At 50.6% G+C, this 14,266-nt stretch overlaps 2 protein-coding genes across 15 annotated transcripts in view; one reads left to right on the top strand and one right to left on the bottom strand.

Annotated features, from left to right (window-relative positions):
- The window catches only part of ANGPTL2 (angiopoietin like 2), a 35,544-nt gene extending 22,815 nt beyond the window's left edge, over positions 1–12,729 (top strand). The window contains exons 3-5 of the mRNA XM_002916324.4: positions 6,423–6,616; positions 8,336–8,606; positions 10,907–12,729. Coding sequence (XP_002916370.2) covers positions 6,423–6,616; positions 8,336–8,606; positions 10,907–11,106 — 665 coding nt within the window. The 3' untranslated portion in view covers positions 11,107–12,729. The remainder of the gene's footprint in view (positions 1–6,422; positions 6,617–8,335; positions 8,607–10,906) is intronic.
- RALGPS1 (Ral GEF with PH domain and SH3 binding motif 1) overlaps positions 1–14,266 on the bottom strand; it is a 255,617-nt gene that overhangs the window by 121,592 nt on the left and 119,759 nt on the right. The gene's annotated exons all lie outside the window — the stretch shown is intronic.

Genomic DNA, 14,266 nt, shown 5'->3' with positions numbered 1-14,266 from the left:
CCTTTAAATTGCTTTAAAGCCCGTATTTCTCCTTCTGCCCAAAGGTAGTGATGGAAACCCAGGAGTGGGGACAATGCTTTTGAAAGCATTCTTTGGGAAGCAATCCTATAATATCTGTTTATCCTAAGGTCAAACTAGCAGAAACAGGACACTTTAAACTCCTCGAGGGCTCCAGGAGTTCTTACTTAGGAGGTCTCAGAGTATATCACACCCACTGAAATACACACACATCTAATGTAACTTTTACTGTAAAAAATTTGAAAGGATTTTTAAAATTTTGCTTTTGAAATTATTTGGCCAAGAGAAACGCAATTAATTTACGGCTGGCTCCGATTTCTCGGCAAACACCAGGCATGTTCAGGAATTCTTGGGAAGTCTACCTAACCTACAAATTGTTTTCAAAAGTAATAACATTTTTTTTTAAAGATTTTATTTATTTATTTGACAGAGATAGAGACAGCCAGTGAGAGAGGGAACACAAGCAGGGGGAGTGGGAGAGGAAGAAGCAGGCTCATAGCAGAGGAGCCTGACGTGGGGCTCGATCCCATAACGCCGGGATCACGCCCTGAGCCGAAGGCAGACGCTTAACCGCTGTGCCACCCAGGCGCCCCATCAAAAGTAATAACATTTTTATGAAGACTAAATTTAACAATTAATGAAGTTGACAAGATGTTTCACTTTGTAGAAATTTAATTACATACTTATAAATTTTGATTTTGCAGTTTTCAAATTTTAGAGCCAGTAAATTTTTTTAGGCCTCAAACACTTTCATAAACTCCTGAAAAGCTCTTTGGGCCCAGGAATTATGCTCGTCATCTGTGGACTAAAATGGCCTCAACAGCATTTGGACCCTTTCCCCAGAAGGACCAGAAATGATAACCATGATGTCAGCTCTCAGGCCCTATAGGAACTTGAAATGCCTTTGGGAATACACCAGCTGTTCCTGTGTTTAGGTTATTGTTTTGTACTCTGGTTCAATGAAAAGTGGTGATTGACACAGAATAAATATGTTCACAAAATATTATTTCCCCAAGCCTTCTGGATAAATGAGGCTCAAGCAGCACACGTAATCCTTCCTCGCCAACCCCCTCCCCAGATGTCTGCACTCCTGCCCTCGCACGGGACACCCAGCAAGTCCTGATACTGGCCAGAACAAGGCTCACACCTAAGCAGTCCACGTGCCCTGGCTCTCAGACGGATTAATTTGGATAGGAAATTCCAGATCCGATTTCAACAACTGGTCATTTCTCCTGTTAGAAAAACGTTTAAGGGAGAGGCGAAAAGACTTTTTGGAGACAGATCGTCAGTGAGAATAATTGAAAACAGCATACCGTTCTCACGAAAAAGCAGCATGTCTTGGTACTATCACAGAAGCCTCTCCCCAGTGCCCACGTATGAACTAAAGCATCCGTAGAACATTTCCCACAGGCCACAGGGCCGCTGCACATCCTCAGAGGGTCAAGTCTGAGACTTGGGCTTACAGGTCAAAGAGGCCAGTCAGACTGCTGGCCAGCCATGTGGCCTGGTCCCAGCTGATGACCAGGAAGGACTCTGCTCCTCTCTGCATGCCTCAGGAACAGCCAGGGAGAAAAGCCATCACCATCTACTCACTTCTTAGCTCCTGGCCTCGGGGGTGCAGCCAGCAGGCTTGGTCAGATATTCACAGGGCCACGTTTCCCTAGAAGGGAGGGGTGGCTACACTGACAACTGATGTAGCTGGTAAACCCATTTCTCCATGGGACGTGAGTGGGCAGGTCAGGCTGAGCTAGTCTGCCCCAGACCCAGAGAGGAAACTAGGCAGTTATGCATCGGTCTGGCCTGGCTGCAGGCTCCAACCCAGCTTTGCCAGAAAGAAACCTCATTGGGAATACTGAGCATGGCATCAGTCATCTGGTTTCCTAGCGGCTATGTTCCTTGTGTACAAGAACCCCAGAGAGGGGGAAGGAAGCAGGGAAGGGACTCAGGCACCCAAAGCTGATCACTCCAACACTCGCCGCATTTGACCTTGGGGTTTGGGGACCCAAGACCTATATACTTGGTGTTCCCACTGCCAATACCCCTTCCTCTTGAGGCCTCCTGACTCTAGGTCCTGTGTGCTTTCCGCACCGTGTTGCTTCTCTAAGGAACCACGCAGACTCAGCTCAGCCATGGCGACTGCACTTCCCTTCACATGGAACATTCCGGCTATAGCTCTGCCGAGTGTAAATATGGTCTTTATAGAGATGAGGTCGGGCGTTACTCCACTCGGAGCCTTGGTGCTGCTGAGTTAGTGTTGGCCTGGTACTCTGGGCAACGCTGCCCTTTCAGAAGAGGAGCCAAGCGAAATACTGCCTGGGCACTTTGCATGGTTCCAAAGGGAGGGCCCTGCCCACTGCACACTGAAAATGCAGTTTCATTGACAAAAAAGATTTCCATTCTTCATTTCAGTATATCTTTGGGGGTCTCTCCACTGAAGCTGCGACTTTTTAAATGTGCTTTGTGGAAAACATCTACCAGAAAGTAAATCATCAGGCATTTAGTCTTGCAAATTCAAAATCAATGACAGCAACATACTTGTGTGTATGTGGTTGCGGGTATGTGGGGAGTGGATGATGTCAAAACCAGCAGCTTTCATCCAGCGCGGGAAAGAACGAGAGAACCCGAGCTGGCACCTGCCCTGGTGGGCCTCACGTTTCATGCTCTTGTACTCCTGAGGCCCCCAGAACAGGTGGGTTCATTCCCCCTGTGTACGAAAGAAGAAACTGAGGCTCAAGGAACTTCCCAAGAACACATTGTGAGGCGACGAGGCCACAAGATTTGCACCGAGGGCTCCTGACTCCTGTATTTACCTCGGTTACAGATTTCTCAGCAAAGTAGGACATTCTGAACCAGCCATTTTCATGGAGCCATGGGAGAGTCTTACTGCCGCACATTCTGCTTCTTGATCGTTTTACTGCTGCCAGTTTTTCCATGCTAAGGTTCTGTCTGACTCGTTTTCGTCTGTCATTTAATTTTCTGACCTTTGCCGCGGGTGCCTTTACTGTAAGAAAAGGGCGTGTTTAAGCACAGGAGGTCTGTTCGCACCCTGCTCCGCAAGGGTTTCCGAGGAAAGACTGTCTGGAAATGTGGCTGCTGCTGATAGAAGCTGATGGGTCCTGAGTATCATCTCAAGTGCAGAGCGCAGGGGACACGGAGAATTTTTTTGTAACAACAGAAAATACTAAATCCCTCTTTACTAGTTTATTCCTGCTCCATGATTCTAGAGAGGACGCCATACCTAAAAGCCTTAAATGAAAGATTTACCTAATTTGCCCTAAAGATTAAAAAAAGGGGGGGAGGGGAATTCTGCATTTAAGAACATACTAAAATAGTTGAAAATGGGCAAAGGACACCAAAAAGTAGACAAGGAAGAAATATCACCAATAATGGTTTTGGAAAGGTATTCATATCTTAACAAAGAAGTGTACATTTTTATTTTTTAAACCTGGCCGACTGGCAAAGATTAAAAATAGTCCTAGGGACACAGGGATAAGTCAGCCTGGGCCCTGGAGTTCACTCTGGTTGGGGAAAAAGAAGAGAGCTTCAGACTGCGGGCTCTGGACCACCCAGACCACCTGCGTTCTGACACTGGATCTGTCCCTTATAAGCCAAGTGACCTCGGGGGTGTCACCTAATGTCCCCATACTCCCATTTCCTCATCTGTCAAATGGGTGACTACCAGCTACCTCACATTTTAAAACACTTGCCTTTCTTTTATTTTTAAAGATTATTTATTTGAGAGAGAGAGAGAGGAAGAGTGTGCACGAGCAGGAGGAGGGGTGGGGGGAGAGAAGGGGAAAAAATCTCTAGCGGACTCCGCACTGAGTGTGGAGCGTGACACAGGGCTTGATCTCACAACTGGGAGATCACAACCTGAGCTGAAACCAAGAGTTGGACACTTAACCAACTGAGCCACCCGAGTGTCCCTAAAATACTTGCTTTTAAAAAGACCCCTTGGGACGCCTGGGTGGCTCAGTTGGTTAAGCGTCTGACTTTGGCTCAGGTCATGATCTCAGGGTCCTGGGACTGAGCCCCGCATCAGGCTCCCTGCTCAGTGGGGAGTCTGCTGTCCCTCTCCCTCTGCCTCTCCACCCCCCAGATCAGGCTGTTTCTCTCTCTCAGATAACTAAATACAATCTAAAAAAAAAAAAGCTTTTTGTAGAAATGTCAATGATAAAGCTGAACAACTGATGGCACCCACAAAAGCTGCTTAGGGTGGAAGTCTGAGACGGACCCCCCACTCTCCCAGTGGCCTCCAAAACCTCTCCCCACATGATGCCTCCTTCAAAGCCAGACTGTCCCTCTGAGAACCCCACCAGAGCCCTACAGTGGCCCTGAGGTAAAAGGGCTGGCTGCTCGTTTGTGCCGGGGGGGGGATATGTTTTACAGGCCTCTGCCGGACCTTCTGTCACCAGCATTCTCATCAAACGGCCTCTGCTGTGCTTCTGACGTGGGAAAGAGCTGGGAGCCCTCCCACGCCTGCTGCGTGCTCTGCTCCAGCTGTCAGGGACAGACTTTCATTCTCTGCCTTGGTCCCTGGGGCTGGGGGCTGAACACAAGCAAAACCTTTTTCTCTTTCCTGAACGCTCTTTCTGGAGGTCCAGCCTCCCCTTCCCCAGGACGGAGGAGGCACAAGGTAAAGAGGAAAGCAGTTACCCTGGGCTAATTGTCAGTGGGAAACACACAGGCAGACCTTTCTTCGGGGTGCTTTATTCGGCACTGGGGGCAGAGAGGGGTGAGCAACACCACTCCTGCCCTCCCATGAGGTTCCTGGTGGGGATGCTCAAACACAGTGCAAGGGCTCAGGGGAAGCCCACCTGAGCTGTCTAGCAAAACCCCCCAAACCCAAACTTTTCTCATTTAACCATCACGTATGGACTAAACAAGCCCAACTACAACCAGGAAAGAATTTGAGAAGTTTGATCACTTAGCTGAGTACACCTGCCACCGATGCCCCTCCCTGATGTGAAGAGAAGGACAGGAACACACTGGAATTCAAACGGAAAGAAGGCTGGCGAGGTCAGCTCGCCCTTGCTGGGCATCAGAGCAGCCCCCACCCTGCCCTAGGCTTCCACTACCCAGCTCAGTACCTGCCAGGGCGGGGGCTCAAAAAATAGTTGTTAGGATAAACACACACATTCATAGAAAGAACAAGATGGAACTTTCTTAGCACTTTTGGTCTTAACCATTCTTGGTTTGAGGACTATTTTGAAGAGAAGCTGAAGCAAATTGTGGCAATTTTATTTTTTAAAATATGTAGTTCAATGGCTAGGTCCTGAAAAACTTCTGAAGGTTCCTGAATCAATAAGGAAGAACCTAGCTTCTTTGGACCTTGGAGACTCCAGTTTCAACCTTCTTGCTGATGAGACCGACATCCAGGAAACCGCTAGGAGAGGTGGGGTTGGGGTGGTGAGGGGCTTATGGCGGCTGCTAAGACTCCCAGCACCACCCATTCCTTCTGACTGGGCTGCCCAGGCTCAGTGAAGTCCCAGAAAATCACAGAACCCGTCTGGTCTCAGTTTCAGAAGAGAGCCACAGACCGGCAGGCTTCCTGGACATCATCCTTCACGTCCGCAGACCTGCTTACACACCAGTGACCTCGGAACGTGTGAGCTCTGAGCCTCTGGCCTGCATGGGCTTCCTTTGGCAAATACACAAACTGGGCTGAATAGGACCAGTCCCCCTCAAAAAAGCTGTTTGGAGGCCAGTGTCTGAATCTCAAAAAGATCCTGAAACCTCTGGCTATGTGGCCGAATTTTGGTCACGGCTTCGGCACCGTGACACCGTGGAAGTTCATCACTGAAGACCGCAACTGTCCCTGATCACTGTCACTGGAAAGGCAAGTGTGCAGTCAGAACAGAGGAGGCACGGGCCGACCTCAGCCCTCGGACTCGGGAGGGCAGTAGCCCACCTCCCTGCCTGGGGCGGAGCGGACCCACACTCTGATCCTCCCTGCAGCATGTTGTCAGGCACATCTCCTTGCACACTATGACCAGCCTCAAAGAAAAATCAGTGCAGGAACTCCACACAGATGATCTCACAATCCCTACAACCTTGAGTGAGGTAAATATAACCTCCCTTCTACAAACCAGGGAAACTGAGAGTTTGCAGAGTTAAGGAAGCTGGCCCAAATCACACTGTGATGGAGTCAGAGCTAAAAGTGGGCCAGGAATCCAGGCACCCTAACCGCTAGCCCTGGGCTCTTACCTTTGTATCACGTTATTTCTCAAACTTACAAAACTAAAGTCGGTCCCCTCACACCGCAGGCCTGTGGCTCCCAGCTGGAGCCCTGCTGGAGGTTGTGCCTGCTTGGGGGGTGCAGTCGGAGGGGCGGGGCAGGCAAAAGCAGGACTCCATGCCAGACTACAGGGAGGTCTGTGACGTGCACACCTCTGTGTCCCCAGGCCCGTGGAGAGACTGCCTGCAGGCCCTGGAGGATGGCCACGATACCAGCTCCATCTACTTGGTGAAGCCAGAGAACACCAACCGCCTCATGCAGGTGTGGTGTGACCAGAGACACGACCCTGGGGGCTGGACCGTCATCCAGAGGCGCCTGGACGGCTCTGTCAACTTCTTCAGGAACTGGGAGACCTATAAGGTAAGGACTCCAGGGCCTGTCCGTGCTGCCCACAAGGTGACTGGGCCACCCCCCAGAGCCTGACAACCAGCGAGACAACCACTTGGAGGGAAGGGGCATGCTGACCTGTCAGGGCCTTTGTGGCCCCACGCAAGAAATACTTGAGGGTCATTTCTGCAAACCCACCAGAGCTGGTGGGCAGCAGCAGCCCCTTCCCTGCTTGCCACTGGCAAATGCTGCAAGATACGACTTAGGTGTGCAGACCACACAAGGCTCATGGACAAGGTGGGGAATCCGAAATGCTGGTGTGGGGTGGCCCCTCACCCCAGCCCAGGCATGGGGAGCATCTTCCTCCCAGCTGGGGCTTCCAGGAGGAAGACCTGTTCTCACAGCCCAGAAGGGGAAGGTCCCAAGGGCCTGTTGTAGGGAACTGCAAGAATACTCGGGCCTTAATTCCCAGGAAGTTGAATGCTCATCCTGGTGGTAGGAAAGGCTGCTGGGCTCAGCCATACAACCACCCCCCTCCTCTAGACAGAGGCAAGAATAGCTTAGTTCACCGAATGTCACAATGTGCCAGGCACCATCCAAGTGCTTCCATCCATTACCTGCTTTAATTTCACACCAATCCCAGCACAGAGATATAAGTATAGATCCAAGTTACAGTTGAAAAGGGGAAATAACTCACTTGGGGTTACACAGCTACAAGGTGGCAGAGCAGTGAGCCAAGGCCTCTGACACTGAAGCTTACAAACTACCCTGGCCATGACGTCCACACATGGCCCTGCCCGGCCCTTTCCTGTCCTGGCTGCTCCCAACCTACGTCTTTGCTTTCTTCCCTTTCTCCTCTGCTTCCTAACTGAGAGGTTCCTGAAGACCCACTCCATCACCCCTTCCTCCTCCTGCCCATATCCTTTTTCTCTGAGGCAGGAGAGCACAGTTGTTAAGACTGGGTTCCTGGTTCAAATCCTGGCTCACCCACAGGCTCTCTGTGACCCTGGGCCTCTGTGGACCTCGGTTCACCCATTCTAGGGAGGATAATAATAGTACCTAGCTCTTAGAGTTGGCACAAGGATTAATAAAATAACCTATGAAAAGTCCCAAGAATAGTGCCAATATACTGCTCGCTCACTAAATACTAGCTATTATTATCATCAATGAGCCTATTTTTAAGTCTTTGAGTGCCACCACCAGGCTGATGACTCCTTAAACTACACGTAAAAACAATAACAAAATCACTAACTTTAGACCTAGAAAGGAGCCCGGGTGAATGCGGCACACACTTGTCAGCCCATTCCTGTCTGGTGCATTAGAGCTTACACAAGACCCTCATACACAGCTCATTCCCAGAGAGGGACGCTGACGCTCAGAGAAGGTAAGGATTTGTCCAAGGAACTCTTGTTGCAGGCCTACTGTGTGTTGGGCTCTCAGTTTACCACATTATGTGCGTTCCTACAACAACCCCGTAGGGAAGGTGACCCAGTGTCCCCTGTGTTCACACAATGCCTGGCACACAGTAAGCACTCTTTAAATAGTCTTGAATGATGCATGATTGAGGCTCAGACAGGCGACGTGGCTCATCAAGTCATAGCCAAGTACAGGAGTGGGGATTGGAACCCAGGTCTGCCTTAGGCCCTACCCATTTCTGGTCTCCTCTGTCCGGGGCTGAGCATCCGACAGTGGGGCCCTGTTGGCTGAGGGCACTGCCTGTTCCTCACGAATGCTCTCCTCCGTTTTCCCCAGCAAGGGTTTGGGAACATCGATGGCGAGTACTGGCTGGGCCTGGAGAACATCTACTGGCTGACGAACCAAGGCAACTACAAATTGCTGGTGACCATGGAGGACTGGTCTGGCCGCAAAGTCTTTGCCGAATACGCCAGCTTCCGCCTGGAGCCCGAGAGCGAGTATTATAAGCTGCGGCTGGGGCGCTACCACGGCAACGCTGGGGACTCCTTCACTTGGCACAACGGCAAGCAGTTCACCACCCTGGACAGAGACCATGATGTCTACACAGGTAGGAGCCAGTACACAGCAGGGCAAGGAGGTCAGCCAAAGCCAGAGCTTCTGACTCAGGGCCTGAGAACAGGAAGGTCCCAGGGCCCAGCGGCCTGACCCTGTTCCTACTCCCTGAAAGCCCATTCCTCTGCCCACAGACCCCCTTCACAAAAGTTGGGTCAAAGTGGCATTTACAAAAAGGGAAAGAGGCGTACAGGTTACACATCTGTGGGCCACTCTGGGCCAAGCGCTCGCCTCACTTCTCTGCCTGAGGCACCAGGTGTCATGGCCACACACCTGGGTGATAATGTTGGCCCCACCTCCTACCAGTCATGTGTCCTCGGACAACGCAGCTTAACGTCTCTGAGCCCCATTTCCACATCCAGAAATTAGGACAATGCGTACCTTGCGGGGTGGTGAGAAGGTCAGAAAGTACCTCGAGTGCTTTGTCTGGAACTTGGCAAATAGGGCTCAACCCAAGTGGGCTGTCTTTGTGGTTACTATTATTAGCATGTACTGGTAATGCGCTGCAGTGGGGAGCTATTAAGAGGAAGCCAGGTGGGAGACATGAAGTGATTTGTCCAGGGTCACATGCCTCAAAGCCAGGACTTTACTAAGAAGCCTTTATTAATAAAAAACAAGGAAGAAAGCAGAAAATTGTAAGAGGCACAGATACAGTCCAGTTCTGAGTCCAGATGTCAGCCTCCCCCACAATGGAGCCTCTCGAGGCCCCACACCCAGTTTCCTGACATGCAGGCCTCTGGGCCCTAGCTGCCTGGCAAAGTCAGCGGGGCGCTGCTCCTGTCTGAGGGGCCAACCCTACGCCAGGCCAAGGCTGTCTGTTCTCATGGGCAAACTTGGCCCCCTCCCTGCCCCCTCCATTTAGTCCTGGTCTGCAGGCCAGGCCACTCCCTCCTCTATAAGGACCATCCTAGGAACTACCTGCTCTTGAGGCAAGCTCTGCTACGGCAGCCATGCTCCAGCAGACTCACCATACTGGGGGACATCCGGACACCTCGCTTCTGACTGGCACTGAAGGGGCCCCCTGAGCAAGCAGTATCTCCCCTTCGGCCAGGGCTGCCAAGGCTTCCAGGAAAAGCAGGGCAGGAAGATGACCCTCAGAGCTGGTCAGATTCTGGGGACACAAGGGCCAGTACAGCATTTCTGGAGGGCCATAATGGAGAGCAGGGAGAAGACTGCTCTATGACCCCAACTGTCAGGCCTGTCCAGCAGCACAGTCAGTGGACAGCAAGGAAGTGAACTCCTTGTCCCTGGAGTCATGCAGAGCAAGCTCAGGCTTCCACTCACAGGGGAGGCTGGCCGTGGCATGCCAAGGGCTCTCTCTGCTCTGCAAATCTAGCACCGCCATTTGGTCCTTGTAGCCTCAAGTGATGGCCTAGAGGAGTCTGAGAAAAACTCTGGGAACACCTGGGCTGCAGACGCTCTGGGTGCCTGAGCTGAGTCTCCCCTGAGCTTTCTGCCTCGGCCAGGCTGCCGCCTCCTCACATCATCCCAAGGCCTCAGCTGGAGCAGGGCCGCCAGCCCCACTGTCCCCAACTCCCAAGCCTGCTTGGGGCAGCCTTTCCCTGAGTGGGGGGTCCCCTTCCCAGGCCTGCTCAGGAAACCAGGGACCCCCTCTTTTAACTAAGAGCAGCCCAAGCAGCCAGTGGCTCCTCTTCCTCTCCTTCCGGAGAAGGCCAATGCCCCTGCACGCCCGCTTGCACCTTGCCCACACTTTCACTGTTGTTCCGAACTGCTTGTCCTTGGCAGCAAAATCCAGCGTGATGTGATAGTGCCAAAAGTTTTATGAAAATATCTTTCTTTTGTGAAATCATAAAAAAATATTTGGCTGGAATACAGGCTGGGAGGAAGAGAGGAGCGTTTCATCTTCAACACTTCTTTTGTCATTCTATAAAAACTCTTGATCCAACAGTTGCAACTCTGAAAAAATTCCTAAGAACCCAGTGGCCTCTTCCCCGCCCACCCCAGATCATTCTGCTTCCTATTCCACCCCACCCCCCAGGCACTTCCCCCGCACAAGCCCTGGGCTAACTGCTTAACTGTGTGCCCTCATTCCATCCCTGAGGCCGTCCTGTGCGGGAGGCACCATGCTGAGGACAGTTCAGTGGCTCTTCGAGTTCACTGGTCACAAGGCCTAGCCTCAGAGCTTAGAGCAAACCTGAAGGCCAGCCCACCTCTCAAGCATTCCTGTTCCAAATGCCCCCCCCACCAGAGAGGGCCCCGCTAAAGTCCCCGAACAAACGAGGGATTCGGGTAAAACTGCCTCCTCCCTGTGACCTCCTCCCTTGTCTCCGGCAGGAAACTGTGCCCACTACCAGAAGGGAGGCTGGTGGTATAACGCCTGCGCCCACTCCAACCTCAATGGGGTCTGGTACCGCGGGGGCCATTACCGGAGCCGCTACCAGGACGGAGTCTACTGGGCTGAGTTCCGAGGAGGCTCCTACTCGCTCAAGAAAGTGGTGATGATGATCCGGCCCAACCCTAACACCTTCCACTAAGCCAGCTCCCCTCCTGACCTCTCGTGGCCATCGCCAGGAGCCTGCCCCGTCCATGCTGGCCCCAGCACCAGCAGCAACTCCCCGTCAGTTCACCAGGGGGCCAGGAGGACGGGGCCGCTGGATTCTGTTTTCCCAAGGCACTGCGGCAGATAATGGAACGGAATCTACACAGTATTCTCTGTCCCTATTGCTTTCCTTCCTGTCAGAGATCCCCTCAGGTTTGCACACGGCACAGGACTACAGACAAATCCTTCTTTAAGTAAATTAAACCCCAGTAATAAAAACACGACTGCACAATCCCTTCATAATATACATGTGTGGAGCCAACCTTATGCACGTGTGTGTATGCCAGAGATATGCACTCAGATATATACCACGTGTACTATATCTAGATACATATACAGGTTACACATACTTCCAATTCTCAGATGCTGAAGTTGTTACCAACAGCTTTGCTCTTAGGGGAAAAGCATCGGGTTCACTTCGTGCTCCTTGAGTCTAAGAGCCAATCACAGATTGTGTAGCTCCAGTTCAAAGAATAATCCTTGGTGTCTGCGTGCCAGGATTCTTCCAGGAGTGTCTACACGCTATTCACTCACATGGAGGCTCCCTCCTTCCTCATTAAAGAACCCCTTTGGGCACCTGATCAAATTTCAAAATCCCCCTCCCTCTCCATTTCTAGACTTCCCTACATTCTCAGGACTTTTCATCCATCCATCCATCCATCCATCCATCCATCCATCCATCCATCCACCTACTCCTTCATTCAACAACATTCAGGAAGCACCTTCCGTGTGTCAGTCCTTGGTCACTCACTGCGGTTCCAGGCACCCTCTCTGCTCTTCTGTACCCCTTCCAACCCATTCCTTACCTTTTCGGTCATATCATCCTTTCTTTCCAGGCAAGATTCCTTAGCCTCTGAGTAGAAAACAGTTTGGGCTCCAGGTTTCTGGTCAGGAAAGGGAAGGCCAGGCCCGGAAGCTAACTCCCGGCCACGTAGATAATGTATTCGCAGTTTTGTATGTTCCATTCACACTTTAGCCTCCATGTCATTTTAACCGTCACAGAAATAATAACCTACCTTGCCCAGGAGATATTCAACTGTAGAGAAGTCATCACCCGATCACTGGGGCCCCCGAATGGCTACAGACCAAAGGTCCCATGCTCTCAGGCCGACTAGAGTCCACATCTCGTCCCCAAATGACACTTCTCTGGAGAACAGGTGCCACAAAAATGACAACTGGCCACTTCTCGTGAGCTCCTGAATAACCAGGAGCCCCCAGACGCCGTGGCTGGTGTGTTGCAGCGTGGTGGCTTTCTGAGTCCTGTTGGCCACGAAGCGTCAGACTCAGTACTGCCGGGACTCTTGCCAAGCAGGGAGCAAGAGCTGAGTCAAGGTGAGATTGCCCCGGTGGGCGCGTGAATGGGGGTGTGCGAGATGTTGGAACGTTTGGTACTGTCCATGTCTGGGTGTGTGCCTATTACCTCAGCATTCTCACGAAGTGTACCATGTAGCATGTTTTGTGTATATAAAAGGGAGGGTTTTTTTTTTTAATATATTCCCAGATTATCCTTGTAATGACACAAATCTGCAATAAAAGCCATCAGTGCTACTTGGACGTATCTATGCTGTGTGTTATTGCTTTAGGATGCCTTCCTGGGACCTTCTATAGCAGAGCCTTTTTTGAGTAAAACCAGGACACACACCAAAATCATTTAAATCACACTCTCCTTATCTTTGGTTTCCACCTACACTAGCAGGAGTCCCAAAACAACACCTTGACGGCTCTCTGGGACTTTACCTCCTTACATCCAGCCATGTCTTCACTGAACATCCTAGAAGCATCTCCTAGACAGTGCAACCAACCCCCGAAACGCCTCCCCCCAGGTCTGGTCCCATTTCAACAAAAGGCACCATTTATCAGTTGCTCCGGTCAAAAACAAGGACTTCTCCCCCTGCCTTGCCAAGGCCAATCCATCCATCCATCCATCCATCCATCCATCCATCCATCCATCCATCCATCCATGGAAGCCCTCTTCTCTGCCTTTGTGTCTCCTCTCCCCTCAACTACTACAACAGATTCCCCACCGGACCAGGAGCCCTGTACCTCTGTTTCCCTCATTTCAACCGACTTCCACACTAGCTGCCAGAAAAACATATCTGTGGGCTGGGAAGTCACTTCTAGGCATAGTAGGAAAACCTCAAAATCAAAAAGGAAAAGACTAAGAGATATGTCTAAAGAAAACCCCAAATTTTCTGCCCTCTAAAAAATAAAATATGACTGAGATTGAAGGCAAATCTCAAACGTGAAAAATACGGGATTAATATTCATGCTATACCAAGAACTATCTCAAATTAAGAAGAAAGATACAAACGCTGTGATAGAAAACTTCATAAGTATAGGAACACATTAGAACACAAATGGCCAGTAAACAAGAAAAGATGCCAACCTCAGTAATAACCAGAGAGGAACATTAAATCAAGCACAAACCATCACACGGTGCCTATCGGATTGGTAAAGATGAAAAAAATCTCCATGTTGACAGGTGAATGGAGAAATATGTACTCTGTGTATGCAAGTACAAACTGATTCTGTATATTTGAAGAGCAACTTGGCAATGTGGGTACCAAATATGAATATATGTATGCATCAAAATTTAAAAACACATATACCTTTGGACCCAGCAATCCCTCTTCTCAGTAGCCAAGTGATATTGCCACATGAGAGCTGTTTTTAGCAAAGACGCGGTTGGGGAGAGAGAGATGTTTACTACAGCCTAATATGTGCTTAGAATTGGACTTAATGTTTTCTTATGTAACCCTCACAGCAGCCCTGTGAAGAAGGGACTGTTCTCACTTCACAGGAGAGGAGAAAATGAGGCTCACAGTCAGACTGCTGGTAAGAATGTTCTAGCAGCAGTTAATTCGGAAGGTGCTGGGTGTCAGGCACTAAGTAAGGGGTCTCAACTCCCTTCTCCCAAACCTCTAATCTAGCTGATGCTGGGTCATCAGCTGTTGTATGCTATTTGGTGAGAGTATCTCAACCTTGGCTCACATCACAGCCAGGCCTCCTCACACACCTCGAGTGCAGTGTCCAGGACATAAGGACTGATGGTAAAGGAAAACAGGGTCCATCCAGCCTTACTGGTCACCGGTCTT

Source organism: Ailuropoda melanoleuca, chromosome 7 (assembly GCF_002007445.2).
Source record: "Ailuropoda melanoleuca isolate Jingjing chromosome 7, ASM200744v2, whole genome shotgun sequence".
NCBI lineage: Eukaryota > Metazoa > Chordata > Mammalia > Carnivora > Ursidae > Ailuropoda > Ailuropoda melanoleuca.
This window is presented reverse-complemented; position numbering and strand designations above follow the sequence as displayed.